The sequence below is a fragment of the Ailuropoda melanoleuca genome, chromosome 7 (assembly GCF_002007445.2).
Source record: "Ailuropoda melanoleuca isolate Jingjing chromosome 7, ASM200744v2, whole genome shotgun sequence".
Lineage (NCBI taxonomy): Eukaryota > Metazoa > Chordata > Mammalia > Carnivora > Ursidae > Ailuropoda > Ailuropoda melanoleuca.
The window spans coordinates 139,313,173-139,334,843 of NC_048224.1; the positions used below are offsets into that span (position 1 = coordinate 139,313,173).

Consider the following 21,671-nt stretch of genomic DNA (forward strand, 5'->3'; position numbering starts at 1 on the left):
TTATTGAACATTTTTGCATTTAATTGTCACTGTAGTGGAATATTTTGGGGTTTTCCAGGAATATGAACCCCCTTATCTTTCTGAGAAACTAGATTTTGTGTAACTTTATTTTGATTAAAGCTAGTTTTTCTGAGAAAATAACTTGTTTTACCCTAGGGATTGGCAAAATTTTCCTGCAAAGAGGCAGTAAAATATTTTCAGCTTTATAGGCAATATGGTTTTTGTTGCAATTGTGCTTTGGTTTTATAGCCATCAACAGGAAGGGGCCTGGCTTTGTCTTGGGAAAACTTTTTAAATGAAAACAGGCATTTAGCCCGCCCCTACATCACCAGGCCGTAAATATGTGGCTGGGGAGAATTACCCTCCCCCATAACCAATTTCCAATATAAGAAATGCCTGTTCTTTTACAGAATTCTGATGTATGCTAAATGGACCACCTTGTTGCAAATGCTACTCTGGCGAGTAACGGTGGTGGTGGGGTGCCTGGGTCTGGGTCTCCGCATCCTGCCGCCTGCTCCCCCAAGCTGGCCTGATGCACAATAGATGGGTGCCCCAGAAGCTGACTGCTTGGGGTTGGAGATTAAAGAAATGATGACAACCTGGGAGTGTTTTAGAAATGGGCAGAACCTCGTGGGTCTGGTTGAGGGGACCCTGATGGCAGCTGTCGCATTTTGCGCTCTCTTCCCCCCGCAGCTCCCCTCCCATCCGATCGCCCCATCCAGCAAGCACGCGGACAGCAAGCCGGTGCCCCTGACGCCTGCCTACCACACGCTGCCCCACCCCTCCCACCATGGCACTCCTCACACCACCATCAATTGGGGGCCCCTGGAGCCTCCGAAGACCCCCAAGCCGTGGAGCCTGAGCTGCCTGCGGCCCGCACCTCCCCTGCGGCCCTCGGCTGCTCTCTGCTACAAGGAGGTGAGGTCTGAGCGTAGGCGAGTGTGAACTTGACAGCTTGGCGTGGTATGTTGGCTGTTCTGTGCTTCATTCTAGAGAATTCAGAAATACGGAATCCTGTTTTTCTGTGATTCTGTGACATAAAAATACAAACCCGCTTCAGAACTGTGAAGGTCTGCCTTGTTTTATCTGTCCTTCCCTTCTGCTTTGGCTAGCACTAGGCTCTCTGTGCCCTTTGCGGATGGGCCGCCGCTGGGAGCCTGGAGCAGAGGGCTTCTCTGGGCCTGGCCTCTGGCGAGCCTGAGTTACTTTGCGCACCTAATTCATGGTGTCTCGCCTCGGCTTTCTGACCCTTTTCCAGGCGCGAATGAGGGCTGATCCAGAACCCTGCATTGGTCACCGGGAGCTATTTGATAGGAAGAGAACATGCACAGAGGAAAGTGGGAGAACGCAGTTCTCCAGCTCTGTGCCGGAGAGCCGTGTCTGTGGCGGTGTCTGTCTCGCATGGCCACACTAGGCAGCTGACGCTGCACCTGCGTCCAGGACAGGAGGTACCTTCAGTACCTGAGAACTAGGTGCACTGGAGGAAGCTCGTAGCTGACGTGCTGGGTGTGGTCACGAGCATGAGTAAGCGTGGACAGCCTGCATGTGAGCCTGAGTACGGGGCGTGATGAGGCTGCACGTCCTGGTGCCCTCTCCTGGTCCGTCTGAGGTCGTGTTTGCCCATGGCCCTGGACCCCCCCCATCCTTGCCAGCAGCCCTAACTTTTACAATGCGCAGAAGTATTACATAGATGATAATCCGTCCTCGACGTGTTTTTGTTAATGAATTTTGCTGTTTAGTACCTCTGTCTTGCTGGTGGTTACATGCCCACATGCAAGGTTGCTTTGTCATGGGCGGTTACGTGATGAATGTTGGGATCTGTTACTCATTTAGCCTGTGCGGATGGTGCCGGCCATGCCGGCGGGGGTCTCCCTGCTGTTGAGGAAGGGTGGGTGGAGAGTGTCTAGTCACGGATCGCAAAGCATGAGGGGAGGGGTGTGGCCGTGAGCCTGAGCATCTGGTTTTGCTGTTTGGGCTGCACCTGCTTTGCTGGACCCAGTGCTGGAGTCTGTAATTGTGGCCTCATGTCACTGAGCCCCTCCGAATGCTTTGTGGAAGTCCTTCCACAGAGTGTGCGGGTGGGGACTTGGCCTGTGTGTGCATGGCATGCTGCCCAGGGCCATAGAACACATGCTGGATTTAGTTCTTTGGATGCTGATTTCTGCCACATTTTTAAGAGTCTGTACAGTTTAGCAAAAGACATTTTGAAGAGCTACCTTTCAAAACCAAGCTGTATTCCTTCTGTGCTTTCGGTCTGATTCCTCCCATAGCCTGTGTCATGTTGGTTTCATATTGTCAGACCAAAAAAGGTTTGTGTGACATCAATGATGCAGCAGTGAGACCTTATCAGTATTTCATACGTGCTTGGCCGCCGGAGCCTGGCCTGTCCCCGTGGGCCCTCTGTGCGGTCTTTAGTACCTGTGTTTCAGGGAGAGGGGGCAGACCATCGCATCGTGACTCAGCCGTGAGCTCGTGCGCCTGCGGTGGAGCCTGTGCTCTGTCCTCTACGTGAATCTCGCTCAAGGCCCGCAGGCAGATCTTGTTCCCTTTCCTCCTTTCTTGAGGCTTCTGCCTTTCCTCTAGAAATAGCCTTAGTTTTTGCGGTCTCTTTCTGGTTCGCTGCAGCAGATGGGCCTGCTCCAGATTTAGAGCACGCGTGCGTCTCTGCCTGTGTCGGCCAGCCTGCCTGCGAGCCCGCAACACCTCTGCGCTGTGTTGTCACAGTGCCGACGGGTCCAAGGGACCCGAGGGCTTTCATCTCAGCCTCTGCCCTGTTGATTTTATATGAATGTTCAGCGGCCGGCCCAGAAAGCCCAGTACGAGTTCACCTTGAGCGGCTGTAGACACTTCATATTTCATGCTGTCACCAACTCTTACCAACATGCCAGGAGAAATTACTGCCTTGGGAATATGTCAGCACCCTTTTCCTTTTTTCTTTCTCTAGGATCTTAGTAAGAGTCCCAAGACCATGAAAAAGTTGCTACCTAAGCGCAAGCCTGAGCGGAAGCCTTCAGACGAAGAGTTTGCCCTGCGGAAAAGTGAGTACGCGCCGCACGTGGGTGCGGACACGGCCCCGTCTCAGGCACAGCGCTCACAGAATAGAGAGGGGGCTGGTGGCTTTCCAGAGGCTTCAGCTGTCGGCGTCTGAGCTTTAATGTCTTGTCTAGAGGACGTTGAGGAGCCAGAGCGGCAAACCCTTCCAGCGGTGGCGCCCGAGAGCAGGAGAGCTGCCTGGCGATGAAGCGCACCCGTGGTTTTCCCCTCGATGGAACTGCTCGCGGTCTCTTGGGCCCTGAGATCCCGTGTTCTGGGAACCTCAGTCAGGGGTGCAGGGTAGCCCTGGGACTGCCTGCTCTGTCTGGCCCCCTTCTTGCCCTGCGGTTTCCATGTGTCCAGGGGACACCCCACGCTGCTCCGCGGCCTGAGGTCTCGTTTCTCCCTGCGTGTGTGTATGACCCTCGCTGCCTGGCTGTGACCTCGGGAGATGCTGGAAGTGGCGCTGGATTCAGCACCTGATCTTCCAGACAGCCTCTCCCACGGGAGATGCTCCATTGATAGTTTTTGAGCAAGTAGAACTATTTCGAGAGATGAAGTGTGTGCACGTGCCCACTCGCTTCTTCCCACCGCCAAGCTGGTTTGCCGGTGTGACAGGCAGGAGGGGTTCCGTGGCTGCAGATGAGTGTGGGACTGTCTGGCAGTGCAGGAGGGCCTCGAAGCGGGGACGGCCCAGGCAGTGGCGGCCTCAGGGAAGTGGTGGACTCTGTCTCCTTGCCTCTCTGCGCCCCCTCCCCTCCCATGCACCCAGGACCTGTCACGGGTCTTCCTGACTTGGTGGAGCATTGCTCTTCTTTCTTGCCGTACTTATTGGGACCTTTCAGGGGTTCATTTATGAAAGAAGACTCCTTGGAGAGATGTTTATAGTCAGAACGTGAGTGTGGCTTGATGTCACCCCAGGGAAGGGTGCCTCTTGATTCGGGGGCTCCACTGGGTCCCTGGAGTCCTGGCGGCCTACACGCAGGCCTTCTCCCTCACTCGTCCCAGTCTGGGTGATAAGCTGGAACTGGTAGGTGCAAGGAGGGACCTAGAGGCCGCTCCATGAGCGTGAGCACTCGCATTGCCCTGCCGCCTGCCGTCACTGCAGCGGGCACGGTGTCACTTGCCAGCATGGTGGTCCTCCTCCAGATCCTGAGTGTGCAGAGCAGGGTTGCACTCCTAGGACACTGGAAGTGGGTAAAGAAGACTTCTGCCTCGGGGGCTCCGGAGCCCAGTGCCCGGGCTGCTTCCTCCACCCACTGCCCTCTCCCCATACCTCCCAGCTGCCTTCTCTAAAATGGCCTCAGCACCCCCCTTTGAGCACCCGTGCGTGCGTGGTCCCCCACCCTTTGCACCAGCACACTGTCTGCTTGTTTAGTCTCCTGTTTTCTACTGAAAGGTAGCTCCATGGGGATAGCAGGGAGCCCCTGGGGCGCATGTGAGAGCTGGTGGGGTTGGTTCTCAGGTGCCTTGAGCACATGGGCAGCTGCAGTCCTGCTGTGAGCAGTCGATGTGATGGGCCTTGGTTTGAAGAGGATCGCTGATTGCTGTGTTGCGTTGTGATGAGCAGAGGTGGGAGTAGGGAGGCCAGGTAGGAGGTGAACTGATCCAGGTGAGGATGATAGGATGGTGGCTGGACCAGGTGACCACGGTGTAGTGGGCCAACGTGGACAGAGTTCAGATTCCTTTGGAGAGGGAGCCTGCAGCTGTGGTTTCTCAACTGGGGGTGACTTTGCCCCTCTTGGAGATATATCTGGAGGCCTTTTGATTGTTACAATTGGGTATGGGTACTGCTGCCTTATAGTGAGTAGAGGCCGGGGATGCTGCTAAATGTCCTAGAGCACACAGCACTCCCCCCTCCCCCCCCGCAGTCGTGCCGAGGCGGGAAGGGTTCCGGCAGGAGGAATCGCAGGCCTGAGGCCAGTGGAAAGGACCGGGCGGGCAATGAGGATTCAGAGCTGCTCATGTGCTGACAACGGCTGCTCAAGCCATGAGATGCATTGCGAGGAGAAGAGAAAGACAGGGTTGGGTTTAGGGAGCTGAAGAGCCAGTGGAGGGAACTTGGAGGGATTGGGAGGTGAAAGGGGAACCAGGGATTCCATGTGGATTGGAGGAGAGACATCAGCCTTGTGACCTCTGTGTAAGGAGGGCCTGTGTGTCTCAGGTGCTCCCTAGTCACATGGTGCTTTCCTAAGTTATTGTAGTCTTGCTTACATTGAGAATCCTGGAAGTTTTTGTTCATGGGATAGCCTGTGCCACATAGGAAATGTGAGGAAAACAAGCTCGGTGATAGCCGTAAACTGACACTACACCCTGGGGAGGCCAGCGGGCGTCCTTCCTGGTGTCCGTGCTTTCTCTGGGCGTTGGGTGATGAGTGTGTAACAAGCCACCTCTGAAGTAGCGGTCTGATCCCGTCATCGGGACATCGCTGTCCTCGGGGCAGAGGTGGGACGACGTGCCCGTGGAGTTGCCATATTCAGCAGGCCCTGAAATGCCATGAGGAAGACCCTCTCTTGCTTCTGAGGGAGCAGCTTGTGTACCTGAGGGGCTGCAGTCAATGACGCCAAGTCCATTTCTCAATAGCTCTTCAACTCTGGGTGCTAAAATTTGTGTTTTCTTTTTAAATTTTGTTTTAATGTAGTTGACCCACAGCGTTATGTTAGTCTTGGGCATGCCACGTGGTGATCTGACGTCAGGGTGCTCTGTGCTGCTCGGCACCAGCGCGGCCCCACCCATGACCATATAGCACGTTCCACCGTGGACTGCACTCCCGTGCCCAGGGCCTGCTCCTGCCTCACCTGGAAAGCCTGTACCTCCCACTCCCCCTCCTCTGTTCTGTTTCCCTAACCCCAGGCCATCAGCTCTCTGTACCTACAGGTCTAACGCTGCTGTTTGTTCATTGGTGTTTATTTTAGATTGCACATGAGTGTGAAATCATGGTATCTGTCTTTCTAGTCTGACTTATTGCACTTAGTGAAATATACTGTATGTCCGTCTGTGTTGTCACAATGGCACAATCTCATCCCTTTTATGGATGCATAATATTGCTGTGTGTGTACCACCTTACTTATCCGTGCAGCTGTTGGTGGACGCTTGGGTGGCTGCTTCCCTAACTTGGCTGTTGTAGATAATGCTGCAGTCAACATGACGGTGCATATATCTTTTCAAATCAATGTTTTTGTTTTCTTTGGGTAAATACCAAGTAGTGGAATTGTTGGAACAAAGCTGGAGATAACATAATTCCAGAATTCAAGATACATTACAAAGCCGTTCGAATCAAAATAGTATGGTAGGCACAAAAACAAACTCATATGTCAGTGGAACAGAATAGAGCCCCAAAATCCATGATTATATGGTCAGTCCATGACAAAAGAGGCAAGAATATATGATGGAAAAAATAACAGTCTCTTCAAACATTGGTGTTGGGGAAACTGGACCACTTTCTTATAGCGTACATGGAAGTAAACTCAAAGCAGATTATAAAGACCTAAATGTGAGACCCAAAGCCGTAAAAATTCTAGAAGATATTGAAACTTATTTATTAGTACAGTATGTTTGATTTGCCTTGCATATATTTCACTGTCATAGAATGTTGAGGCTTTTTATAGCTTCTAAATACTTAAGCTTTCCATTCTTCCACATTTTTATTAGAGTAGGTGAGGATTTTAAAATCTATATCCAAGTGTAATATCTTAGAAAATACAAAAAAAATATAGAAAACTTAGTAAAACAGAAAAGAGGAATAGCTCACCCCATAGGGTCATGTGAAGTCTGCTGGGTGTGAGGCTCTGAGTCCAGGACTGATCACACTCGATGTTGTTAGTTAGTCTGGAAGCTTCTCTCCTCCTCCATGCCTGTGGTCTGAGTATAGGAAGTCAGTGTCTGGAGGGATCCATAGTTGGATGACGCCGGAAGAACACCTTCAAGGTCTTGGTGTAGTGCTTTGTGACCATCCCAGATGAAATCTTAGTACGGACCAGGGCATTAGAGGAAATGCTCTTTCTGGAGCTCTCTAGGGTCCTACCTGTCTTCATGCTGTCCGCTGTGGGCTCCCTGCTGCCCCCATCAACACTGGGGATTGTCAGACTTCCTTATGTTTGTCAGGCTAGTGTGTGAAGACCTGATGCTTTGTTTTGTTACTTATGGAGAATAAGCCTCTTTTCTTAAGGTGTTCTTGTGTGACTTGCTTGTTCCTTGCCTTTTTCTCAATTCCAGCATGGGAGTATACTGTTTTTCTTTTTTCTTTTTTAAAGATTTTATTTATTTATTTGACAGAGATAGAGACAGCCAGCGAGAGAGGGAACACAAGCAGGGGGAGTGGGAGAGGAAGAAGCAGGCTCACAGCGGAGGAGCCTGATGTGGGGCTCAATCCCATAACGCCGGGGTCACTCCCTGAGCCGAAGGCAGACGCTTAACCGCTGTGCCACCCAGGCGCCCCGGGAGTATACTGTTTTTCTTATGGACTAGTAAGACCACTTTTATATATTCAGGGTACTAAGCTCTTGCTAGATACATTGCACATAAAGAGTGTTTTAAAAACGTAGCACTGCTTTCTAAGTATTAGAAAACCATTATCTGATGAAATAGAGAAATTGTTTTTTAGGTTGTGAGTCACTTTTAGCTTGATTGTGGCGTGTTGTGTCTTGACAGGCACAGCTGCTTTGGAAGAAGACGCGCAGATTCTGAAAGTCATTGAAGCTTACTGCACAAGCGCCAAAACGCGGCAAACACTCAACTCAAGTAAGTTTCACCGTCGTGGACTACGAATGGCAGTGGCTCACTGGGGTTAGAGCCCCCATCTGAAGGGACCTGTGCTGGGCCTTGTGCGTGGCCAGCGGGCGTGGTGGAGTGACCCTCAGTGAGGGACACTTTGCTGGCCAGCCTGGCGTCCCTAAGTCACCACAGAGGGGCTGAGCTGCCAGTAAGAGAACGGATTTCTACAAAATGTCCTGCTAGGACACTTTAAGTAGGAGGTGCTGCCAGAGTGTATAAAGCTCTGTTTTGTTTAGATAAGAAGATAATGCTTAGAAGACAGAAGATTGGTTCAGTTATTTTTAAGCTATTTAAACTATTGTTGTGGTAGTGGGACTTTTTTCCTTAAGATTCTTAGAATTGTGAAAAATATAAACCCAGAGCAAGGCTTTTTTAGCAGCCCCCCCCCCCCCGCTTTTCTAAATGATGCATTTAAAAATTTTTGGAAGTAGACCCCAACTAATTTATATGGTGGATTTCAGCACCACTGAGTTTTCCTGTATCTTTACACACAAGGTCTCAGTAGAGGAAATCTTAATCTGTTGGGGCAGGACAAAGGTGGGCTCTTTCTGTCTTCAAGTTCCCAGCATTCGAAGGTGGAGTGCAGCATGGGGGTGCAGAGGCAGTGGAGTGTGTGGCGTATTCAGAATAAAGGGCTGCCTCTCCCTCCCCCCGAGCCAGGGGCACAGGCACGGCACCACAGGGTGTCCTGCACTGTCCTTTCTAGACAGGCTTTTTGGGGTTTGTTTTTGTTTTGTTCGAGAACTGGGTTTATGTGTTCTGGCATCGAAGCTGGTTTCTGTTGGGCTGCGTGTCTTGGATTCCCTTTCCAACCTGACTTGGGGCTCATTGCCGATTGCTGCTTCGTTCCCACCACCATTACTGTGGGGGTTCACATCTGGGTCTTGGCTAGTGTCAGGCTAATTCTGGAAAAAAAGGACAGGGGGGAAAGGGAATTTTCAGCTGCTTTAGCTTTTGTTAAAGATGGCGACAGCTAAAAAGGTAGGGCTGGCAGGATTGAACTCCAGGGGCAGTCTGCAGATCACCTAGAAACTTCCCTGTGGCCGGTATCTTAAGCGTCTGGTCTGTGGCATTGAGACTCTTGTTTGTGCTTGCCCTGGGAGAGCTCTTATTCGTAATAGCTGGGCAGTAGGATGGTGGAGACAGGGAAAGGCCTGAAGGTGGGGTATATGTCAGGTCACATAGTCATTTTAAATACAGTTTGTCTTTTGATACTGGTTTCGTAGATTCAATAAGAAACTGTGTCTTAAGTAATAGGCTGTATAAAATGTTTTAGGCCATAGGGTTTTGGGTTTTGAATTTGAAATTTTAAAGAATTCTCTCAAATTACTTGAAATAAAATTTTAACCTGGTAGTCTGAGGTAGACAGACCAGGTAACATGAGCTGTGTGTGTGTTCGTGAGAGCTTCCTCTGTTCGTCTGGGAGGCGGTGCCCTGTCAGGTGCCCGTGGCCTCGCTGCTTTGGCTGCGTGGAAAGGAGGGCCTGTGGATCGTGCACGTTGTCTGTCATCTGTACCATGTGTGTCCACTTCTCCTGTGTCAGGAAAGCCTTGCACGATACATGGATTTTTATTTTCAGCTGATACTATGGGCTAAGCACTCTGGGGCCTCATGTGTCCAACCCTAATACTCCTAGGACCAGATAGGACAGGGGAAATGGATCCTCGGTGCTGGAAAGGTGGTATGGGATTACAAGGGAGGAGGCAGCTCTTTTCGTAGTAAACGTGTAGGAAAAATAGGATAATATGTTTTACCTAAAATTCACCACCTTTCAGTGTATGTTTGGATGACAAGAAGACCTGACTGAGCCAGACATCTTTGGTATCGATTTCTGTCTCAGGGAAGTAGTGACCTTCATTAGACCCTAGGGATTTAGTTGAAGGGATCCAAACTGGCCTGCTGCTTGTTCTTGTCACGGTTTGGGAACAGAATGAACTTGGATCAGAAGCCGGACTAGGACGGAGCCAGCGGTGGCTGTGGTGTGCTGTTGTGTGTCATGCAGCGTCCCTGCATGCCTCCCTCACAGCTGCCTGGCTGCTGCCCTCACTCCTCTCCGTTCTCCCATCTTGTGCCCACTGTCTTCTGTCGCCACCTGTAAACGCAGTGGATCTCAGCTCACTGTCTCTCTTGTCCTGCCGGTTAAAGGGTCTGCATCAGGGCTGAGAAGTTTGAACAGGCCTCCCACTTTTTCTGTTCCCCTGGCCAAGCTCTGGGGTGTGGCAGCAGGAAGGGGGGCCCAGAGGGACACAGACCCTGTGTAACCCCTTTCTCCACTCTGGAATTTTTACAGTGGTGGTAGTTTGATAAGGTAAGTTTAGACCCCACCATTATGACTTCTGGGGAGTTCTAGTTTGGCAAAGGGAGAGGCGAAGACGTCGGTCAAAAATCCTCTGAAACTCTCGTGCTTCAGTATATCCACTTAAAGAATAAGAAACAATTTCTAATGAAACGCGTAAATGGCTCCTTTTACAAATGTCCTAAATGAGACTCATGGTTAGTAGATGGAATAGAATTGTCGACTTGGGAAATGTCTGTAGAAGTGTCTGTGGACATGGGCTTATATGAGGGACAGTTTGGGGACAATATTGTGACTTAGGGTTATTTAAATAATCAGTTTTACTCTGAGGGTTTGTGCTGTTAAAACCCACCATAAATAAGGAGAAATGAACATTGTTGCCAGTTTTTAACAATATTTTCTCTCTTCCTTCTCTTCCCATCACCTTTTGCTTTTGTTTTCATGTTTTTGGTTGTGGCTCTTCCTGTCCGTCCCCTCCCACCTCTGCCTGTCACTCCATCCCTCCCCGTCGTAGCATGGCAAGGCACTGACCTGATGCATAATCACGTCTTGGCTGACGACGACCAATCAAGTCTAGACTCCTTGGGTCGTCGCAGTAGCCTTTCCCGTCTGGAGCCTTCAGACCTCTCGGAAGACTCTGACTATGACAGTATATGGACAGCCCATAGTTACAGAATGGGTTCTGCAACTCGTAAGAGCTGTTGCTCATATATCTCTCACCAGAACTAATGCACTTCTGAGCTTTTCTTAACAATGCTTGTTGTATCGCAGCCTGCTTTTCTTAGATGTTTTCTTGCTGTTCCTTGTCTTTTATGTGATATTTTAACAACTTTTGAGAGCGTTGCCGATATTTCCCATTGTACTGTGTGGAGGCCCACGTGCCAGTTCGACCGTCCGTTCGAGCTGCCGCGGTGGAAGGAGATGGTGTGCTCACGGGGCCGCGCCCGAGGGTCCTTTCCTCCATGGGTGGCGGTGGCTCTCCAGCTCTGAATGGTCTGGGTTCCTGTTCTCAGTGTAGCACCTGTCTCAGTTCTTTCTGGATACAGCTGAGTGAACACTTTTCTATTTTACATGAGACCATACAGGTTTGTGACCTAAGTGCCAGCAGCACAGGGGAGACTCCGGCCTTGCACGGGGACCTCCGTGTCTCATGTGTGACGGACCCACTGACGCACTAGTTGTGGAGAGGCGAAGGAAGCGTGCGCGAAGAGGGTGCAGTCCAGTTCAGACAGCTGTGTTCTGAGGACTCCCCAGGGTGCTCCGTGGCCACGCAAAGCTGGCTGTGGGTGTGGCTAGCGTGGGCTCCGGGCCATGGCGGGAGCACGGAAGAGCCGGCTCTGGCTCGTCAGGGTGCCACAGACGGCTGTCCCACGTTCCCGTTTGCCTGGGGGGTGGGAGTTCTCCGAGGGCCAGGTTACTGTCAGAGCTCAGACCCTCCCCTTTATCCTCACACCCCACTCTCCTTATTTGGAGCAATGGCTCCTAACTGGCACTTAGCACGCCTGTGCCGCTCCACCGAAGATTCAGTCCCGAGTCGGAAGCACTCGGCCTCTGAAGGTGGACATGAGACTCCGTTCAGAGCCAGGTGAGTGCTTGGCTTCCGTCCCAGCCTGGCTGCACCCCGACATCCCTGTCACGCTGCCCGTAATAGACACATCGTTTGTTTTCAGCAGGTAGCTGCCGTGAAACTCCCGTTTACAGCAACCCATCCCCTGTGACCCTCATTCCTGAGTGTCACGGGGACATCAGAGTCCCCTGAAGACTTCAGTTTCCATGTCACTCACGTATGAGAACATCTCAGATTTGGAGGGGATTCCCCTACTTGCCTGGGATTTGTTGTAAGGAGATTTCACTGGCCTCTCTCAGATGAAGTTCTGCTTCAGAAAGAACTGAATGTGACCTGTTACATTCAGTCGTAGCACCCAGATCCACATCTGGTTGTTGTTCCTCCATCCGTGCTGTACGTGGTGTTAAAACGGAACCTCAAGGTTGTGTTTTAAGTATTCATTGAAACTAGCTTCAGAAAACAAGATGCCATAATCAGTTGGGAATAACCTGTTTTCCTCTCCTCAGGGTGGCTCTAGTTCCAGGTGGCTGAGCTCTCTTCCCCCCCCCCCGCCCTCAGCAAAGCCCCGTACTCAGTGCGCGATCTTGTTTGCGCAGAGACAGCCGTGCTGCAGCACGCCAGGTCGGCTGGGTGCCGGTGAACCCAGCAGCGGCGTGTGGCTTAGACTGTCAGACGGCTTCAGCACTGCATGCGGTCAGGTCACAAGGAAAACCGAGGATTCCAAATAGGCCTCTGTTCCCAGACAGCTGTTGAGCTGCTCATGCCATCTGGAGATTTCGTATTTTTATATCAATTAGTATAAATACGGAAGTTGAGCATTCTTAAAATTAGAGCCCAGTATTAACCCACGGTAGAGGTGGGGCTTATATGTGTTGAGCCAAGTAGTAAATGGAATTCTGGGAGGAGCAGGACTATGAAGTTCCTGCAGTGAACGTTAGCAGCAGCTGTTTGATTTTGTACACGTACAGCAGTCACCCTTTCTGACACTAGTGGTAGAATGTCTTTTTGTTTCCTTGAGGCTGTCGTCGGTGCGTTGGCGTAGCCGCCTTTGCCGAGTCTCAGCACGGGGGGCCCGTGTCGCACGCTGCTTATGCCACAGCACGGCGATACTCCTGTCACCAAGGGTCGCTTGGCTCATCTTCCAGAGACCTCTTGTGTTCTGCCCGCTGAGGTCTGACGCTGTCCCCTCAGTCCTTTGGTACCAGTTCAAGCCACGTGTGCGGTGACTTTGCCGATGCTGGGATCACTGCATCACAGCACTGTGGCTTCTGGTTGCTTGGGCTTGTTTTGAATGTCTGGCACCATTCGCTCTTGTGACCTGGTTGGAAGTGCTAGTGCCACAGGCCTGAAAGTGGTCCCGGGGGAGGGGGCAGTGGCGACGTGGTGCCGGAGGGCTGGGACACTCCATCCGTGGAGCTCCGGTCACGCTGAACTGCGGTCTGGTTGGTGCAGCTCTGTCCTGGCCGCGTGTGCAGTTAGTGCCGTAGTGTGCGGGTGCAGACCCTGAACCTAAGGTAGGTGGAAGCCATTCTCGGGCCTTCCATGGGGGCCTACATGGTGTTGACCTTGAATTTACCCTTGCCACAGTATATAAGCTATATTAATTATGTGTTTTGCATAAAATTGCCAAAACACAGTAATGTGTATATAGTGGTATAAGACCTTGAAAAAAAATCTCTATATTGTGCTTTTTCTCTGTGAATGGGAAAGCCATTTTTAGTGGGTGACTGCCCTTTGAAGCCCCAGTCGGATGTATACCTAAATGTTGCATTGTACTGTACAGTATGCATATTGTTTGTGGTGCATATGGCAATGAAGTGTTTGTTTTATAAAAAAAAAAAAAAAGATATCTGTTATGTACAGTTGAAATAAATTTTGCATTTGCTAGCCTGTGGCTTTTAATATTTGTTACCTGGGGGGTGGGGGAGTAGCATAGCTTGCAACTGAATATGATTTGGCTATTTTCCTGTATGTTGTCTTCCAGAGGAAGGCCAGGCAATGGGACACTTTCTATCTGCTTTGATAGAGAAATGTGCACTTCCTTAGAAATTAAATACGTTCTAGACAACATAGGGTGACTTCTGGCACCCTTTTATTTCTTCTTTCTCCCTTTTTTTTTTTTTTTACAATTTTATTTATTTATTCAACAGAGATAGAGACAGCCAGTGAGAGAGGGAACACAAGCAGGGGGAGTGGGAGAGGAAGAAGCAGGCTCATAGCGGAGGAGCCTGACGTGGGGCTCGATCCCGTAACGCCGGGATCACGCCCTGAGCCGAAGGCAGATGCTTAACCGCTGTGCCACCCAGGCACCCCCCCCCTTTTTTTTTTTAAAAGAAGTTTTCAGTCACTTGTCTTCCGAAAGAAGCGCTCTTGGTTTTGTTGTGCATAAATGGAAGAACCCAACTTTAATGTTTTTTAATTTTTTGGTTTTTTTTTAAGACTAAGGTCTGTTTGAATCTTTGTTTTCTAAAGTGCATGCCCAGCTAGCTAAGAAGCGAGAAGGGTGTCAGCGTGGGGCAAGGCAGGTGCAGAATGGTAAAACAGATGTGAATTGTCCCCTACGGGGATCCCTCACAGTTTCCTGAGAAAAAAAATTAGAATTTTGTGATAGCCATAAATAACAAATGACCTTTGGGAGAGATTTTATTAAATAGATTTCCTTATTTTCCTTCATTATAAGTTCAGTTTCAGTTGAGTATAATTAGGTGCAGATTTTAGCAAGATCATGAATTTAAGAATTTATGGAGTTCTGCCACAAATGTACCCGACCGCTGGCCAGATGAGCAGATGACCTTTTCTGACAAACACCATGTTTAGGCTTTTGAGCAGGCCGACTTCATCACGCATGTGTGCATGCACACATACACGCCCACCCACCCACCTCCCATGTGCGTGCCCTGGAGTTGACCGAGCTGTGCGTTCTATCTGCATGTCTGGTCAGGTGGCAGTCTAAGCACAGAGAGGCGCCCTGGACTTTGAGTCCCCTGCTCTGTGCTGCCCAGGCAAGTCCTTTGTGCAGTACCGGAGCTCGCTAGATGAGTGTTTCTCAAAGACCCACAGTGCTCTGAGGGGCTGCAGGTGTTGTAGGGGGCAGGTCTCAGCTGGTAGATCACACATCTGAGGGCGCACGCTCCCTAGGACCCCGGGCCACCCTCTCCTTCCCGTCTCCTACTTTGTGGCCCTGAGTGACCCCTGCTGGGGGCAGTGTGCAGCTGCCGTGGCGTGTGTGTCTGCGGGCCTCCGCAGCCCGATCCCAGACAGCAGGCGAGTGCCTGGGAGTCCTCAGGTTGGAGAAATGCTGGATTGGTGCTAAGTGTCAATTCCAGTTTCATTGTATTCACCCCCATACTGAACAGCAACAAATCCAGCCAGCATTTGTGTGCATGTCATTCTACATGCAGACAGCGTTCTAGGCTAGTCTCCTTTTAAACCGTGGCACACAACTGTGGAATGTTGCTGAAACGAGGCATGGCACTCAGGTGACTTGAGAAAATGCTGAATTCAAGTAAGTGGGTATTTCTGCCGCACACCTTGTGAAAACCTTCAACGTGCCCCAGGTGCACTGTGGACCTTCCTTCCAGAAGTGGCTGTAGCTGTCGTTTTCCAAAGCAGTGTGGTGCGTGCAGAACCCCTGTGTTAGAAGGTGGAGGGACAGGAAAATATCCCCCAAACCAAGAAGGCACTTTGAGGCTGGAAAAGGAAGCAGGTGACGTCATGCGGTTGACACAGTGTTATTCCGGGCGGGGGGACCAGCTTACTGATGGGGGGCATTGGGTGGGCGATGGCAAGGCACCGTCTGTGCGCTAGGGGGTGGGGGGCGGGTAAGACACTTCTCTCTGCTATCTGAACAACTTCAGGGAAGTTCCAGGCCAGCACTTCCGGTCAGGGCACATGCTCCCTCCCAGGGGCCTGCAGCAGTAGCCCCCCAGGGAGGTCATCGCACGGAGGCGAACAAGACGGAGTCGGTATTGTCAGCTCTTGCACCCATCATCTCCTGGAAACACCTGAATGTGCTGGAACCATCGTGAACCCATTCACCTGTGTCTCAGCCCCTCTTAGAGGATTTTTTTTTTTATTATTAAAGATTTTTATTTTTATTTATTCGACAGAGATAGAGACAGCCAGCGAGAGAGGGAACACAAGCAGGGGGAGTGGGAGAGGAAGAAGCAGGCTCATAGCAGAGGAGCCTGATGTGGGGCTCGATCCCATAACGCCGGGATCACGCCCTGAGCCGAAGGCAGACGCTTAACCGCTGTGCCACCCAGGCGCCCCTGGAGGATTTTAAATAAAGTGACAGAATGTTCTTTGTGGGTTCTGTTGTTTTTCCAAACTAATTCAGGGAAAACATGCTGTGCTCCCTCTAAAAATGCCCACATGATCTTTGAGATAACTTGTTAAATCTACTTTGTAAAATTTGGCTATTTCTATAGGAACAAACTTACTTATAAACCTGGCTGGAGAACATTCCTTTATTTAATTTTCTGAAAAACTAAATTTTCTGCCCTTTTAGAAAAATGTTCTGTTGAACCTAGGCACATTACTAGCATCGTATGCCTTTCTCTGCAGGCCAGTAAATCTCCATTTATAAGCCGCCTGCCTCGCTGTCTGAGACCGTATGTGGCATTTTCCACACCAGCATCTTTCAGGAATCAAGCCGTTAAGTCTGTACATTCTGCCTATAAAATTCTCAGATTTAAGTTTTATAATAAATTCTGGTGTGCTGTCAGTGCATTTCCAAAAATAACCGTCACACGTGTGTGACTCTCGTACCAATCTCATGGGCTTTTAGTCCTCTGATGTCACGTTATGTGACAGAATTTAAGGCTTTTGTCTTTGTGGCTTCGTGACTAAAAGATATTAAATATGATTCTTAAAATCTCAGAGCAGCTTTGTAGAGTTGGTTAGCTCTGTTCTGCTTTACGCGCCCTGGGCCTCCATACTCGTGTGGACAGGACAGCGCCTGCTGTCCGACCCATGTCCTTATGATGCCCGTGTCCCTTGTTTCTCTTGCTGCTTGAAGCTGGGAGTGCCTCACGTCAGCGGGCTGCCCAGGAATTGACAAGGTGTGAAAATACCCGGAGAGAGATGCGAAGAAGCCCGTCTCCCCACAGCGCTGCCTTGTGGACTTATCCTTTCGTGCCTTCACATGGACGAGCTAATGAGACATCGTGTTTCCAGCTGGGGGTGACGGGACACGCAGCCGGTGCCGGTTCTGATGTGACCGTAACACAGAGCAGGTGGCGGCGGCGGGGGCACTTCAGAGCCGGCTAAGTTGACCCATGACCTCTCTTCATGGCAAAAAGTTACAGAAACCATTTTTTTCCTACACGTGGTATACACATTCGAATTTTTATGAATCCCTTTCTGTCTTCTGGGAACAACAGCACATGAACTAGCTCTCCTGATGAAAACGGAAGTAACGTTGCGTGTGTTGGAAACACAGGATGTTCCATGGCCTTCAGAATCCTCACCTCGGCTGGTTCCGCTGGGCTTTCCCTTATTTTCTCACATACCAGTTTCCTTCCTGAACAGTATTTTCCCGTGTGGCCCAGAAGGGCCTAGAAGAAGACGTGCCTGCAGTCCCTTGCAGAGCTGTGGCACCTGGAGCAGGTGATACTCCCGGAGGTGGAATGTCAGCGTAATGATGTCTTAAAAATCTTGAAGGATGTTGCCCTCTGTCTGCAGAGTAATTCCCCTTGTGGATGGGCGACCGTGATGGGGTGGGGGGGCTACCCCTTAGGGTACAACAAAGCGACACCCCTCACTCCCTGGCAGTGACGGGGGTGACGGGAGAGCAGTGGTGTACGGATGCACCCCCACACACCAGCCTGTTGCGTCTCGTGACGGAATCCTGAGTGCGCCATCCGATGGTACTACTAGAGTTCCTGATGCACCGCGGAGCCCTTCCTTCCTTGGGATGGAAACGTATCCACGTGCCGAAGCGCATGCCGCCTGACACATGGCAGTGCTTGCTGGCCTGGAGTTTCATCTTCTCATGCTTGGGATGACCGAGGAGGAGGTGGTCCGCATCCTAGCTTTGTCCAGTTCCTGCCGTCACATTTCATGGTGCGCTTGGATTTGATGCCCTTCCCAGTTGTGCGACGGGAACGGAGCAGGTCTTGCCCATGTCCAGATGGCAGCAGGGAGAGTCTAGGCCCCGCGGCCGGCAAACTGCAGCCCTCTCCCTGCGGCACGCTGCCAGGGGAATGACGCAGCCCTTTGGCCGTCAATCTTTGATGGTAATTGTTATTTGTCCTGTTCAGAGGAGGTTAAGCCGACACTAAAATGCTGGTGAAACTATTCTTTAAACCCTGTCTTTAAGAAAATCGGTGTCCTGCTGAATGTCCCCGTGATGTGAGGAGGCACAGCCGTCTTAGGGTTTGGCAAACTTTGCGGAAGGCCAACTAAAGGTAATCTAGGAGACGAGCGAGTTGTACCCCTTCTCTGTAATCCGTTTGCAGCTATCAAACACCAAGTGTATTTGTCGAATGGAGAAATGTTTATCAAAATACCGCTTGCGAGCCTTTGTTCTGTGGTAGGTTCTTCCCTCAAGTTCGCATCTGACACTTGCAAAAATAGAAGGCGTGGTGCTCTGGAACCTTTAAGAAAGTACTGCCTCAACTTTTCTTTTCCACATCCTTAAAAAGATTTGAGTCTCCTTGCTTACCTGTGAGATATTTAGGTCTCCCAGTTTCTGAAGTGCCCACCCCACAGCGCACGTTCCTCGGGACAGGGTGCCAGGCGGCCTATGGTGCGGGGCCCGATGAGATGGCACACGTGGCCCTCCGGCATCATCCGCGGTTTACTGCCTTCCATTGGGAAAGAGGTGTACGTTCCAGGGAATGTCCAATAAGTTTTCGTGAAAAAGTAATAAAGCTGTTTTTCGAAACCACGTGTCTCAGTCTTTGTTTCTACCTGTCGCTCTGGAGTTGAGCGTTTCGCCAGCTGTTTGCGTTTCTGAGCGCTGTGCGCGCCACTGCCTGACCCATCTTCCTAAAATGGCCAGCATCAGGTGTCTCGAATTTTGATTGATCTGGTTGTTCCCCCCAATTTTTTTGGTATTTATTCCGAAACATCCAGGGCACTGGGGTCAGAACCTTGCTACCTACCTGTGGAAGATTTCAGGATTTAAAAGCTCCATGATCCCGATTCAGGAGCCGAAGCTTAATAAATCACCAAAACGCTGGTCTTCCTTCCGTCTAGATGCTTTAGGCATGAGAAGGACTGAGTTCACTAGGCAGAAGTGGAGAAAATTGGTAAAAAGCTGCCCTTCCGTGTTGTATCTAGAGAGTTTTGTAACGCGGGATCCTTGGGATTTAATAGTAGTGTTTAAGTCCGTGTTGTCGAGTTGGGTTTTCAGTTCCGCCACGGCATTCACCTGTGGGTTTGTGTTTTTGTTGTTTTAATGACATAGGTTCACGCAAAGAGTCTGCTCCACAAGTTTTGCTTCCAGAGGAAGAGAAAATGATAGTTGAAGAAACCAAGAGTAATGGTCAGACGGTGATCGAGGAGAAGTAAGTGACACCCAGCGTTTCCGGGCGGGCACATGGGTGTGGAGAGGTGGGGGGTGGGCGCTAGCCTTAACCAGGCGGCTGCACGGCCTGCGGAGCGGGGCGGTTCACGGGCAAGGCGCTGCCGTGCCTCCTGATGGAGCGCTGTCGTGCATTGTCCTCACTCCCATCCTGGTTCAGGTGTTCGTCCCATCCTCTGTTTCAGGAGTCTTGTTGACACAGTCTATGCGTTGAAGGATGAAGTCCAGGAGTTGAGACAGGTGAGTCCTGACAAGCTCCTTAATCTTGTAACGGGGTCAGAGGAAAGCACCGTGTGAAAAGCAAGGCCGTCTGTCTGTACTCATGGTACCACGGAGGGACGTCCTTTCTCTGCGCTCCAGGGCCAGTTTGATCCCCTGTGGACGGGACAGACCAGGAAATGGATTCTTAAAGTGACCTGTTCAAACTTTGTGCTGTACTGTTGGGATCATAAATCGTCTCAGGTCCTGTTGGAATCATCTTTAAAATGTCTGAAAGTCCCGCAGGGACTCTCCTCTACCACTTGCTGGTGGAACACAGGGTTCTTGTTCTTAAGAAGTCAGGTGACCTTGGCTAAGTGACCGAGTATATTTTGGGTAAAGTACGTTGCACACCGGCTTGTGTCTCCAAGGAGCGTGTGGTGAGCCCCGCACTCCAGGCGGAGGGGTTGGGGTGCGGCGCGGTCTGGACCTGGACGCGCACTTGGCCTACCTCGCTGTGTCCGTGCGGCTTCCGCGTGCTTCCCTTCCGTGTTCGAAGGGACCCTCAGCAGTGGGTACGTGTTTGCGTGCCTTGGGGTGAGCGGGTCAAAGTGTGGGAAGGCAGGCTCTGCCCCTTGGCTCATGCAGCCTTTCAGCTGCCGCTACCATTTTTCTGTAAGAAGACTGTGAGATTTTCGCCAGTGTGGGAAGATGCACGCTGTTGCTTTGTACCTTCCGCCCTCTGGTGTGTGACGCGGAGACCCTGTTGCTCCATGGTCGGGGCTCTTCTTCCACCTGTGATGGGGCCTGGCTCACAGGAGCGTCCGTGTGAATGTGGCGGGTTCCAGCCCGCGCTCACTTCTGGGAAACAGGTCCTTTTCTGTGCCCAAGACACTCAGTCTCCTGTGGTCTGCTTCGTTTACAGGATAACAAAAAGATGAAGAAATCTCTGGAAGAGGAGCAGAGAGCCCGCAAAGACCTGGAAAAGCTGGTGAGGAAAGTGCTCAAGAACATGAACGACCCTGCCTGGGACGAGACCAACCTCTGAGGAGCGTCGTGCTGCTTCCTCCGAGACCAGCTGGGAGACCGAGCCGGGAGCCCCATGACCCTAGCCAGGGTGACCTTCAGGGCCGCGGGGCAGGGCTGGACAAAAGTCAGCTTGCTTTCTGGGCATGGAAAAGCCGGAGTTTATCACACAAATAGAAATGGTCACATTGTTCCTGAAGAATCCAAACCCGAGGTGTAGACCCTGGGGGCTGAACTGCATTAATTTTACTCTGTTAACATCTCAATTACCTCATTTTGCAATAAGTGCAGTGACTACAAATCCTGGTGTTTCAGGCTTTTATTGATCTATATAAATAATTATATATACACGTTTCTTGTAAATACTCCATTTTGAATGCACATCCATGATTGTTGTATCTGGGCTGATCGCCCATGCTAGAATTCCCTTCCCACTAACCTTTCTGGTCCCACAAACGGCAAGTTGTGCTCATGTGCTCGTGGCAAGCAGAGGTGCAAGGGTGTCTGGACGCGTCGCTAGACGCCTGGTTGGTTCTCCAGCGTAGTCCCCATGTGCTCCGAAAGGACCTCCCACGTTGGTGTGCCCACGTAGTCTTGTTTGTACCTGCAGAGACACCTTAATCCCCTTCAGAGTCTTCCGTCAAAGCAGTGTTGCTGTCACTGGCGTGCGGTGGACCCGAGCACGGTGTCCTGGCTCAGTGAGGGAGACTCTGGCTTCAGCCACCGATCCCAGGAAGTCCCCCGTGCACCACCGTGTCCAGCTGCCGGCGTCTGCGCTCGTCTGCTGCGAGAGAACAGCGGCTTGTCGGCGTGCATTCTCTGCACGGGGGGAGAGCAGGCTTGTCTATGTCGGCTGGTTTAATAACATGACAGAATGCATCATTTGTTCTCCCCCCCCCCCCCGAGAGTGCTCCACTAGCACCTGTAAATAAACTGTGTTATTTATTACGTATCACTGAGGCCGATGAAGGCACACCAAGGATACCGTGGGCTGACGTGGCAAGTGCCAGGTGGGAGTCCTTGTCAGGCCTCTGTAAACCCTGTCCTCTTTACCATCAGTGTGCAACAAGCCTTCCGTGCTCACTGGGAAAAAGAAAGGTTTCCCTCCTTCGGTGAGAATAAAGCAATATAAATTCTGCCTAAAGTGCTCAGTTTAAATGCGGGTCCATCACCCCCAAATCTAAAGAGCGGTGGGACAGGTAGGAAGCCTGCCTGAGCCCAGCCACGCGGACCTCTCTGGGTCGGGG

At 51.0% G+C, this 21,671-nt stretch overlaps 1 protein-coding gene across 9 annotated transcripts in view; it reads left to right on the plus strand.

Annotated features, from left to right (window-relative positions):
* Positions 1-21,558, plus strand: part of ARHGEF7 (Rho guanine nucleotide exchange factor 7) — a 99,088-nt gene extending 77,530 nt beyond the window's left edge. For 4 of the 9 annotated variants that reach the window (XM_019805288.2, XM_011231556.3, XM_011231554.3 and 1 more), the window contains 6 exons: positions 694-918; positions 2,945-3,038; positions 7,684-7,773; positions 19,084-19,183; positions 19,386-19,440; positions 20,324-21,558. In XM_019805288.2, the coding sequence (XP_019660847.1) occupies positions 694-918; positions 2,945-3,038; positions 7,684-7,773; positions 19,084-19,183; positions 19,386-19,440; positions 20,324-20,446 (687 nt within the window). In that variant the 3' untranslated portion in view covers positions 20,447-21,558. Of the gene's footprint in view, positions 1-693; positions 919-2,944; positions 3,039-7,683; positions 7,774-10,616; positions 13,557-19,083; positions 19,184-19,385; positions 19,441-20,323 lie in introns of those variants that run through there. The other 5 variants (XM_034665485.1, XM_034665486.1, XM_019805290.2 and 2 more) reach the window with 3 other exon arrangements.
* The last annotated feature ends 113 nt before the right edge of the window (positions 21,559-21,671 follow it).